Source organism: Marmota marmota, unplaced genomic scaffold (genome assembly GCF_001458135.2).
Source record: "Marmota marmota marmota unplaced genomic scaffold, marMar, whole genome shotgun sequence".
Taxonomy (NCBI): Eukaryota; Metazoa; Chordata; class Mammalia; order Rodentia; family Sciuridae; genus Marmota; species Marmota marmota.
Window position 1 is genome coordinate 33,782,911 of NW_026000082.1, and position 12,181 is coordinate 33,795,091.

At 41.2% G+C, this 12,181-nt stretch overlaps 1 protein-coding gene across 1 annotated transcript; it reads right to left on the minus strand.

Moving 5' to 3' along the window:
* Positions 1 to 6,245: 6,245 nt before the first annotated feature.
* Atp5if1 (ATP synthase inhibitory factor subunit 1) lies at positions 6,246 to 9,475 on the minus strand. Its single transcript, XM_015485410.2, has 3 exons — positions 9,314 to 9,475; positions 9,130 to 9,221; positions 6,246 to 6,504 (listed from the first exon to the last, which is right to left on the minus strand). Exons 1-3 carry the CDS (start codon positions 9,398 to 9,400, stop codon positions 6,363 to 6,365), a joined length of 321 nt encoding a protein of 106 aa, XP_015340896.1. The 5' UTR covers positions 9,401 to 9,475; the 3' UTR covers positions 6,246 to 6,362.
* Between the last annotated feature and the right edge of the window lie 2,706 nt (positions 9,476 to 12,181).

The following is a 12,181-nucleotide window of genomic DNA, read 5'->3' on the forward strand; positions in this document are numbered from 1 at the left end:
TTTTTTTTTTTTTTTTTTTTTTTTTTGTGGTACTGGGGATTGAACCCAGGGCCTTATGCATGCTAAACAAGCACTCCACCAATTGAGCTATACCCCCAGCTCAAGTGTGCAGGATTTAGTGTTAGGTTGAAAGGAAAAAAAGTTCCACAATGATTCATATAGGATGATTCCATTGATGTACATGTGGTTTACACAGAGGAAACAAATCTAGGAAAATGTGAAGTTTGCAGATGTTGTGGATTAAATTTGGAGCAGAGGGAAATGGAGAAGTTTCAAGACTATATACTTCTTTAATTTAAATGATAAGATTATTACTTTTTGGGGGGGTATCAGAGATTGAACTCAGAGGCACTCGACCACTGAGCCACATTCCCAGCCCTATTTTTTGTATTTTATTTGAAAACAGGGTCACACTGAGTTGTTAAGCATTTTGCTTTTGCAGAGGGTGGCTTTGAACTCGGGATCCTCCTCCTTCAGCTTCAGGAGCAGCTGGGATTACAGGTAAGTGCTGCCGCACTGGCTGATTATTATGATTTCTTTTTTTTTCTTTTTTTTAATATTTATTTTTCAGTTTTCGGCGGACACAACATCTTTGTATGTGGTGCTGAGGATGGAACCCGGGCTGCACGCATGCCAGGCGAGCGAGCTACCGCTTGAGCCACATCCCCAGCCCCTGATTATTATGATTTCTAAAATTTTTTTCTTAATTGTTGATAGATCTTTATTTTATTTATTGAACGCAGGGCCTCAATTATTTGCTCCTCCCCAGCCCCCTGACTCTTTTAATTTTTTAATGGTTCTCACTGGTGCTGAGAATTGAAACCAATGCCTCATACATGCCAGGCAAGTGTGCCACCGAGCCACAGTCCTGCCCCTGATTATTATGTTTTTAATTAAAAAAAAAAGAGAACATTTTTAACTGTGTGTGGGACCTTCAAATCTGTTTTTAAAAGCTGTAGGTAGGCACAATACCTTTATTTTATTTATTTTTATTTGGTGTTGAGGCCCCAACCCAGTGCTTCACATATATTAGGTGAGGGCTCTACCATTGAGCCATAGTCCTAGCCCCTATCATATCTTAATTTTACTACCAAGACAGAATCAATGTAATGGTTTTTGCTTCCCCCTCCCTCCTGTTCTTGTTCTGGGGATTGAACTCAGGAGTTATATACTACTGAGATTACTACTGAGCTACATGTCCAGACCTTTTAATTTTATTTTGAGATAGGGTCTTGAAAGGAAAGGAAGACCCACAGGAATGGGAATCCTGAGGGTTTTTGGTGGTGCTGGGGATTGCACTCAGGGCCTTGTGCACATGAGGCAAGCACTCTACCAATTGAGCTCTATCCCCAATCTTAAAATAGGGTCTTGATAAGTTGCATCTGACTCTTAATTTTTTTTGGGGGGGGATACCAAGGGTCACTCAACCACTGAGTCACATCCCCAGCCCTATTTTGTATTTTATTTAGAGATAGGCTCTCACTACTGAGTTGTTTAGTGCCTCACTGTTGCTGAGGCTGGCTTTGAACTCAGGATCCTCCCAATCTACTGACTCTTAATTTTTTAAAAAATATTTGTTTTTAGTTGTGGACACAATATCTTTATTTTATTTTTATGTGGTGCTGAGGATCGAACCTGGTACCTCTGAACCACAACCCTAGCCCCCTGACTCTTAATTTTTAATGGTTGTATAATGCTCATGTGCATTATAATATGTTCATTAATCTTTATTGCTAGATATTTAGATTTTTTCCTCCCAATTTTGTCATTATTTTACATAAAGATAAAATTCTTATATAAAAATATTATAATATATCCCTGATTAATTAAATTCCTATAAGTAAATTCATAAGTTGAATGCTATGCACAAATATATCCAAAACTGCTGATGGAAATTATAAAATTTTATTTTTATTTCTTTCAGTGCTTGGGATTTAATATGCTAAGCACCCTATCACTAAGCTATACCCCAATTCTGCTTATAAAACTTAAAAAAGTTTACTTCTGGGGACTTTATTAATGCCTCATATGGGTGCTTGGTGGATGTGGGGGAGGAGAGTATAGAGCTGAATCATGCTTGATATCTGACAGCCAAGATCAAACAGGCAAGGACACAGAAACAAATATAAATAGCTCAGGTATGCAAAGGCATCTGAAAATACTCTGACCAAGTAACTACCACACACAAACCTTTTTGCTTGTATTGTCCAGGTTGAAGTTGGACATGTAATGGATCATAATTTGGCCTGCTAACATATATTTTTTAGTCCTCTATGTTTAAAAAAAATTGAATAAGTTGTTAAGATTTAAAAATTGGGATACTTCATATTAAAATTCCTAATTCGTGAAGTCTCTTAGAAAACAGGAAGATCTGACATCAGAGTTTGAGTACCACCAACCATCAGCCAAAATGAGTAAGTGGGCTTGTCTTCTCCAGTTCTCAGTTCCCACTGAGACTGGAATACTAGACTCATTTACATTACCTAGCTGGCCTCTGTAGGAACAACTATACAGGGGACTGGGCATGTACCTCAGTAGGTAGAGTACTTGCCTCATATGCACAAGGCTCTGGGTTCAATCCCCAGTACTACTGAATAAAAAAGTGAAAATGAAGCACAAGACTATATTAAACCCCTCTAGTGGCTTGATTTAAATTTTTTTTTTTTTTTTTTTGTGGTGCTGGGGATCGACCCCAGGGCCTTGTGCATGCAAAATAAGCACTCTACCAACTGAACTACATCCCAGTCCCTTCACCTTCTACTTTCTTGTACACTATTTTTTTTTTTTTTTTTTAATACTGGGAATTGAACCCAGAGGCACTCTTACTAACCACTGAGGCACATCTCCAGCCCTTTTTATTTTTTGAGACAGGGTCTCATTAAGTTGCTGAAGCTGGCTTTGAACTTTTAATCCTTTCTTGTGTGGCATTATGCCTGTCTCTGCTACACTTTTTTCTTTAATTTCTTTCCTTTTTTTTTTTTCTTTTTTTCTTTTTTTGGTAGTTCTGGGAATCCAACTCAAGGCCTGGAACCTGTTAGGCAAGAGCTCTACCACTGAGGTACAACTCCAGTGCCAGCCCCCTACTTTCTTGGGCTCTTGCTCACCCTCTCTGACACACCCTTGTTCAAGGTCAAAGTGTAAAACCGTGGCAGAATGGGGAGTAGAACCAGCATTTCTGATCTTACTCTCAAGGCTCTTTTAACTACCTTATTTGGTAGTTAAAATAAACACTCATTAACTTTTTTCTTTCTTTCCTTTTTTTCCTGAAGAAACATGTCTAAACTCTAGGGCTCAAGGAATCCTCCTGCTTCAACGCCCCCCAGGTAGCTGGGAATATCAACTGGCTCCACTGCACCCAGCTCTAACACTCATTAACTTCAATGTTCTTTTTTCTGGATAAGACCAGGCCAAAGTCAGCTAGTTTGCATAAAACTAAATGGAATAGAATGTCCAGAAGTAGAAATTTTGCTACTAGTTATACAACCTCACATATAACTCTCACCATTTTTTTTTTTTTTTTTTTTTTTGTGGTGCTGAGGATTGAACCCAGGGCCATGTGCACGTGAGGCAAGCACTACCAACTGAGGTATATCCCCAGCCTCTCTTTCCCTATTTTGGCATTGGGGATTGAACACAGGGGCACTTAACCACAGAGCCATATCCCTAGCTCATTTTATTTTGTATTTTGAGGCAGGGTCTCACTAAGTTGCTTAAGGTCTCACTAAGTTGTTGAGAATGGCTTTGAACTTGCAATCTCCTGCCTGAGCCTCGAAACTACTGGCATTACATGCATGCACCACCATGCAGGGCTTGAGTTTGTTTTTTCCCTACAGTTGGTTGAATCCTGGAATGCAGAACCCATAGATATTGAGGACCAACTATACTTAGTAATCTGCATTTATAAAAATGTTGTTTGCCCAAGCATGTCAGCAGATTCTGTGAGAAATTGCCTGTACGACAATGATCCTCAAACATCAATGGCTATCAGAACTAACTGGAGGTTTGTTAAAACTAATTTCTGCAGGCTGGGGTTGTGGCTCAGTGGTAGAGCACTTGCCTAGCATGTGTGAAGCACTGGTGTTTGATTCTCAGCACCATATATAAATAAATAAAATAAAGGTCCAATGACAACTAAAAATACATTTTTTAAGGGGCTGGGGTTGTGGCTCAGTGGTAGAGCACTTGCCTAGTATGTGAGAGGAACTGGGTATGAACCTCGGCACCGCATAAAAATGGATAAACAAACATATAAAAAATGTTGTATCTGTTTAAAAAATAAATTTTTAAAAAGAACATTAAAAATAAAAAACTGATCTCTGGGTTCCCCTCTCCAGTTTGGGGTGGAGTTGGGGCTGAGAATTTGAATTTTTAACAAAGTCCCAGGTCAAGGTAATGCTGCTGGTTTCGGAAGGATTGCAATAGTGTTTTTCAATTTTGCTTGATTCTAAAGAATAACCTGGGGTGCTTCTGTATCCCAGGTGAATCTTATGACCTGTGCTGTGTTGTTTGGTTATTGGGCCATGTCACACAAATTATTTTAGGATTTTCACATGTACTGTTACTCAATATGTATATCTTACTTTTAATGCAACATGAGAAAAATTAAGCACAGGTATGTCATAATAAAAAGACAAGAGTTACCATTTTCAAAAGTTTAAGTATTTTTAAATTAGTCTGCTCTAAAATTACTATTTTCAACAATTCAAGTTATGTTCATCTTCACTTTAAAGTTCCAACTTTTCTTGCTTTGTCCAATCATCAATAGATTTTTTTTTTTTTTTTTTGGTGCTAGGGATTGAACCCAGGGTCTTGTGCATACAAGGCAAGCACTCTACCAACTGAGCTATATCCCCAGGCCAATAGACTGATTTTTATCTAATATTTTAAACTTTTCGGTTTTGTAATGTTGTTAAAAAAATAAAAAGCGGGGCTGGGGATGTGGCTCAAGCGGTAGCGCGCTCGCCTGGCATGCGTGCGGCCCGGGTTCGATCCTCAGCACCACATACAAACAAAGATGTTGTGTCCGCCGAGAACTAAAAAAAAAAAAATAAATATTGAAAAATTAAAAAAAAAAAATAAATATTTTTTTTTTTTAAAGATAGAGTGAGAGAGGGAGGGAGAGAGAGAGAGAGAGAGAGAGAGAGAGAATTTTTAATATTTATTTTTTAGTTCTCGGCGGACACAACATCTTTGTTTGTATGTGGTGCTGAGGATCGAACCCGGGTCGCACGCATGCCAGGCGAGCGCGCTACCGCTTGAGCCACATCCCCAGCCCCAAAAAAATAAATATTGAAAAATTAAAAAAATAAAATAAAATAAAATAAAAAGCACAATGTAGGAACTTAGGATTTTTTTTTTTTTTTTTTCAGTGCTGGATTGAATTCAGGGCCTTGAGCATGCTAGGCAAGCACTTTACCCAACACTACATCCCCAATTTCAGTGTGATCATTTCTTGTGGTTCATCTTTGAGGTCATGTTATTGCTGGCATTCCCACATCCCAAGTATCTATAAACCTCCCATCAGCAGATTTCAGTGTTCATGTGCAAGTTTAAGTTTTGAAAACAACCATCTGATATCTTGTCTGAACAAGCTAGGTCAATGACTTTTCTTTTGCCATTTTATCACACAAATGGCCCCAAAGGTCTTTGTGTACTATCGTCTTGAAACAAGAAACTCATAATTCTGGGTAAATGATGCATTGAACTGGTAAACTGAAAATGTTTTACTAGTGGCCCAATGTCATCTCAATTTTTTTTTATTTAGATAAGTTACAAGTTTGTATATTTTCAGCCTTATGATCTAATTTGAGGGATGAAGCTTAGCGGTAGAGCTGAGCAAGTTCCTGGGTTTGATCCTCAATACCATAAAACAAACAAACAAAAAGTCTTGGAAAGGAGTCAAAAAAAAAAACTGGATACAAGTCTCAACTCCAAGGTACTAAGTGACTTCAGGCAATGCTGTACATGTTATTATTTTAGTTGTCTCCATTTGCAAAATTAGAATAAGAATGACTAGTTCATGAATCCTTTTAATCCATTTATAAATGCAGTATTCTATTACTGATGCTGCGTCTTTTGAAATAATCATCCTTCTCCATTCTCTACATTGCTTCTGACTTTTAAAGCTTCACATTTTCTGTGAGCTCCCTGTTGCAGGAGCCAATCTAATTCATTCATTTTAGGAGATACATGGAGTCTTTCCCTCTACCACGTGTCTCCTAGATAGAAGAAGGCATCAAACACAGTTCGATAATGACCATTTATTATCTACTGGCAACACACAGAACAATTAAGTAAACCAGAATTATGTTTATGTAGAAGTGGGCAATGATATATGCCATTCTATGGGGAACTGTGTGCACTTAATCATCATTGTGTAGATGTTTAATCTTCTGCTTATGCCGCTCAATTTCTTTCTGCAGACGTTCAATCTCCTTCTTATGATGACTGATCTCATCTTCATGATGTTTCTTCAAGATTGCCAGTTGTTCTCTAGTCTTCTCTCTGTGAGGACACAGTGGCTTCAGGTGTGATTCCAATTTTTTACCCCAAAGAGATTTCTAAGCATAACCTTTAATACCTAAGGTAAAAAACCAGGTGTCCCAGCTGGACATAGGGGTGTGCACCTGTACACCCTCCCAGTGGCTTGGGAGGCAGGAGGATGGCAAATTCGAAACCAGCTTCAACAACTTAGCAAGACCCTGTCTCAAAATAAAAAGGGTTGGGGATGTAGATCAGTGATAAAGCATCCCTGGGTTTAATCCCCAGTACAAAACAAAACAACAAAAAACAAAGACAGGCATCCCAATCCCATAGGAGTCGACTTGACCATCCTCTTTTACCCATAACCCCCACTAGTCAAAGAATACCCCATCCTAAATTAAGGTACATCCACCTTAAGGAGGATCATCAAAATGATTCAATTTTCCTGGTGCTAATGCCTAAAACTCCATCATTATGAACTATTCTTTTCAAATTATTTGTTAACTAGAGAATTCTAGAAAGATATAACATTAGTTTCTGATACCTTATCAGAAAAACAACCCTGAGAGTCAGAGGCCCTTTTTTCCCCCCTTCTTGTGGTATTGGGGATCATACCCAGGATCCTACCACATGGAAGGCAAGCACTCTACCCCTGAGCTATATCCCCCCCATGCTTTTAAATTATAATTTGTTTTTATTTATTTATTTTTATGTGGTGCTGAGGATCAATCCCAGGCCTTATATATGAGAGGCAAGCGCTCTACCTCTGAGCTTCAATCCCAGGCCTTAAATTATACTCTGAATCAGGGTTGCCAAGACTGTCCTCCAACTTTCTATCCTCATGCCTCAGTCTACCCAGTAGCTGGGATTATATTATTATAGGTGTGGGCTAGCTTGCCCAGGAGGAATAAAAGGAGCAAAAGGAGGGTGACAAAGAAGGTATAAATATCCATTAACTATCCCAATTTGACTAGAGAATGCATGGCTCACTGTAAAGTCCAAAAAAGAGGGGATCTCTTGCATGTTTAAGTGTTCAGCAGTTCAATTAGTTCTCAAGAAGGGAGAATATAAAAATGTTGGTGTGGCCACATTTAGGCCTGTTTTCCTTAACTGTAGAATGCAGAGGCCCAGGGTTGGGGCTGTAGCTCAGTGATAGAACATTTGCCTCACAGGTTCGATCCTCAGCACCTCATAAAAATAAACAAACAAATACATAAATAAAGATACTGTGTCCATCTACAACTAAAATAAATAAATAAATAAGAATGTAGAGGCCAATTAAATGGTCTCTAAGGGCTGGATCCTGGCTCTCTAGTATGGTGTTGTGATTATTCTACTCATTTTTGGTATCGGGGCTTGAACTCAGGGGCCCTCCGCCACTGAGCCACATCCCCAGCCCTTTTGTGTATTTTATTCAGAAACAGGGTCTCACTGAGTTGCTTAGTGCCTCGCTTTTGCTGAGGCTGGCTCTGAATTCATGATCTTCCTGTCTCAGACTCTGCAGCTGCTGGGATTACAGGCGAGCACCACCACACCTAGCTGGTCTCCAATTTTCCATCCTTCTGCCTCAGCCTCCCAAATTGCTGGGATGACAAGGCATGTGCCACGGTGCCCGGCCCCATGATAACTTTTTAATACCTTTATTTTTTTAACCTTTATTTTATTCATTTTTATATGGTGTTGGATCGAACCCAGGGCGCTGTACATGCTAGGCGAATGCTCTACTGCAGAGCCACAACCCCAGCCCTAATTCCTTTATTTTGTTTATTTATTTTTATGTATTGCTAAGGATCGAACACAGGGCCTCACATACGCGAGGCAAGCGCTCTGTCACTGAGCCACAACCCCAAACTCTAAATGATAATTTTTAAGACAAGGCACAGACCTAACAGAAAAAGAAGCAAGATTAATTCCTTGCTGCTTCTCCCCAGTGTGAACAGACTTCAAAGATAACGCAGGGGCTGGGAAAGAAAGTAGCTTAGCCCAGTGCACTCCTTACTCCTAATTTCCAGCCCAGGGTCTGGCCTGGGCTGAGAAGGGCAAAAATCTGCAGCATGGGTGAGCCCAACCATGAGCAGGTGCTACCAATTCCTAAAACCCTCTCAATCAGGCGCAGATAGAGACGCACAGGGTCTAGAAATGGCTGAGTGGGACTGAAGGTTGAGAGAACCCATAAGGGTTTGCAAAGCTAAGGCGTTTAGAGGAGGGGAGAGGGGATCAAAAGTGGGTGAAGCCTGAAGGAGTCAGCTCAGAGAGTCTACAAGTAATAAACAGTAGGATCTCGACACCGCGCTAAGAATCTGGAGGCGTTTCGCACCATACGGGGTAAGGAGGATCACCGCAGGCAAGGAGATGGTAAATGGCAAAAGAGGAGTTGAGCCGCGGGCTAGGAATTCTGGAGACCCGTTGGGAAAGGCTTGGGCTTGGGGCCCTGGTGCTGTGGCGAGAGGTCCTCGGAGCGCGCTCTAGATGGCAAAAGTCCGGACCTCAACTGTCACGGTGTAATGAATTGGGGGTCCGGGTTTTCTGCTGAAGGATGGGGCACCCCGAGGCACCAGGTAGGGATGAGTGGGGTGACTGAGGCTTAAGAAGGATGGGAAGGCTCTGGGATTGTTAGCGCTGGACTTGGGACCCGGTGGGCCTCACCGGAAGTATCGTTCCTCTTCAGCCCGCTCTCTCTTCCCGAAGGCCCCACCGGCTTCCCGGATCGCTCCAGCGCTTCTGTCAACATCCTCGGACTGCGGGGAGAGACCCGGATATTGGTAAAGATGTAGAAAGGAAGAGACGATCCGCCCACAGGGATAGGGCAGCAGAAACTGCCGCAGCGTACCTGGTCCGAACCAAAGCCTCGGGTTTGCATGGCTCTCATTCCCAGTACGCTGAGCCGCGCCCTGGCCGCCAACGCCGTGCCTGCCATTGTTACTAGCGCCGCACCTCTCTGCTCACTGGCTTGGCCGCTTCTCTCTACGCGCTAAGCTCGAGGATGCTCAAACAGCCAATCTATTCGGTGACGGGGCGGGAGGAACATAGGAGTAACGAATCAGGAGAGAGAGGAGGCGGGGCTCCTGAAAGAGCAACCGCAAATCCGGAGAGAGGCTGGTCTATTTTTAGCCAACCTCTAACGAGGGTTGAGATGCCAAAGGACTGGAGAACACTGATAGAGCAGGTGGGATAAGAGGGAAATAGTGACTAAAGCCGAAATTTCGGTTCTTGGACCCAATGGACTAAGGCGTGGCATTTGCCCTTACCACGTACTTTCAGTCCTAAAGTCGATATTACTGAAAACTCGAAGCGTCCTTTTCCTCTTTTCCTGCTGGCATCGATAAAATGGGGATCAGGAGCGTTTGGAACCTATTTCTAGGATGCTGAGGTCCAGTACACCGATCTCCAACACGCCCCGATTTAATACACAAGAAATCATGTTTATCTCGTAGGAGGTTTCAGTGTTCTCTTGTTGCATTGACATTTCAGTCACAAGTCCCAGCTTAAATTTCACCTTCTTGGAAATCTTTCCTGACCTCCTCAGTCATTCTATGACCAGCGATTCTGTCACATCCCCCAATTTTGTGCTCTCTGTCTCTTTCTATTTTCACATTTAAACTTGTGAAGTCATCAGGGCCTTCAGTAGGTAGTGAATTAATATTTGTGAACTGTGTTAATATGCTGTGTTAATAGGCTTGATAACTAAACTTTTTGGTAATGTGGTTCAAGAATAGAAAAGAACATTAATATGAGTCTAAAGAAGGCTTTGCCTTGACTTTCCTTCCATCTAATAATGTGAACAAGACAACAGGAGTCTTTACCTTCATGAAGTTCACAGCCTTTGCCTATGTCATTTTCTATCTCTGGGCCAAGTTTCTTTTTCCTTTAGAAGAAGAGAAAAATGAAAGTGTCAGGTCAGATTATCTATCTTATTCATTATTGTGAAAAAACCTGTTTTCTATGAAATAGAACTGGTTTTTATTGAAAACAATAGCCCTGGTTTGTGTGCCTTCAATGGGAAGAAATAGCTGCTGGGCATATTTTCAAGTGTATATTACAGATAATTTAAGAAAACATGCAGAGAAGGAAGGTTGGAAATAATAATGTGTGTGTGTGTGGGGGGGGGCTGGGAATCTTTCTGCCTCAGTCTCCCCAGAAGCTGGGGATTACAGGTGTATACCACTGCTCCTGGTGGAAAAAACAACTTGTGAGACCACTATCTAGTTATAATAATAATTGTGTGTGTTTCTAGATGAGTGTCATGTGTCATTCCAGTTCAGAACTCTCTAGTTCTCAGATACCGTTTTTTTTTTTTTTTTTTGGTACAGGGAATTAAACTCAGGAGCACTTGACCACTGAGACACATCCCCAGCCCTATTTTGTATTTTATTTAGAGACAGGGTCTCACTGAGTTGCCCATTGCTTGCTGTTGCTGAGGCTGGCTTTGAACTCGTGATCCTCCTGCCTTAGCCTCCGGAGCTGCTGGGATTACAGGCATGTGCCACTGTGCCTGGTGATACTGCTGCTTTTTGATCATCTCCTAGGCTGAACGTCCAATGGAAGATCTTGCTGAGCTTGTGCAAAAGATCCATCTAGGCACTGGGATGCCATAATAAAGGATATATAAAGGAAAATAACAACTGTTGGTAAGAAGGTGGAGAAATTGGAACTCTCATACATTGCTGGTGGGAATGTAAAATGGACCAGCTGCTGTGGAAAAGCTCTTAGTGGTGGCTCAAAAAATTAAACATAAAATTATCAGGCTGGGATGTGGCTCAGTGGTAGAGTGCTTGCCTAGCATGCATGAGGCCATGGGTTAAATCCCTGGGATATAGCTCAGTTGGTAGAGTGCTTGCCTCACATGTATCAGGTCCTGGGATAAATCCCCAGCATCACAAGAAATAAAAAAAAAAAAAATCCCCAGCACTACAAAAATATAGAGTTATATAACTGAACAATTTCCTTCTAGGTATATATCCACCCCCTAATTGAAAATAAGTACACAGCCTACTGTGGTGGTGCATGTCTGTAATCTCAGGAAGCTGGGGCAGGAGGATCAGTGGAGGCCGGCCTGGTCAACTTAGTAAGACCCTGTCTCAAAATTTCTCAAAATTAGAAAGGGATGGCTGGGGGTGAAGCTCACTAGTAGAACACCCCTGGATTCAATCCCCCAACCAAAAAAAAAAAAAAAAAAGACAGACAAGTGCTCAAATAGTGTACATACCTGTTTAAAGCAGCAATATTTTACGAGAGCCAAAAGGTGGGAACATCCAAATGTCCATGAACTGGTGAACAGATAAACAAACTGCGGTATAAAAATGCTATAGTGGAATATGATGCAGCCATAAATGGAACTCTGATACATAACAGACTTTGAATAAACTTTGAAAATATTATGCTAAATGAAAGGAACATATACAGAGCAGTCACATATTGTATGATTCCCATCTATGTGAAATATCCAGAATAAGTAAATTCATGGAGACAGAACACATCAGTTGCAGTCAAGAACTGGGGAGGAGGGGAATGGAGAGTAACTGCTTAATGGATACCAAATCTCCTTTTGAGGTGATTATTTTGAAAGTAGATAGAGGTGGTGGTTGCATAACACTGTCAATGTACTAACACCCACGGAAATGTTCACTTAAAAATAGCCGACTATATGCTGTGTGTGTTTCACCGCAATTCAAACAATGCGCACTTAAGGGCTGCAGCC

Excerpts from the sequence above, each read along its gene's own strand:
- Atp5if1 (XM_015485410.2), bottom strand. The coding sequence starts at position 9,400 with ATGGCAGGCACGGCGTTGGCGGCCAGGGCGCGGCTCAGCGTACTGGGA. Across the intron at positions 9,222-9,313 it reads GAGGCTTTGGTTCGGACCAG|TCCGAGGATGTTGACAGAAG; the intron begins GTACGCTGCGGC and ends CTCTCCCCGCAG. Across the intron at positions 6,505-9,129 it reads GAAGAGGAACGATACTTCCG|AGAGAAGACTAGAGAACAAC; the intron begins GTGAGGCCCACC and ends GTGTCCTCACAG.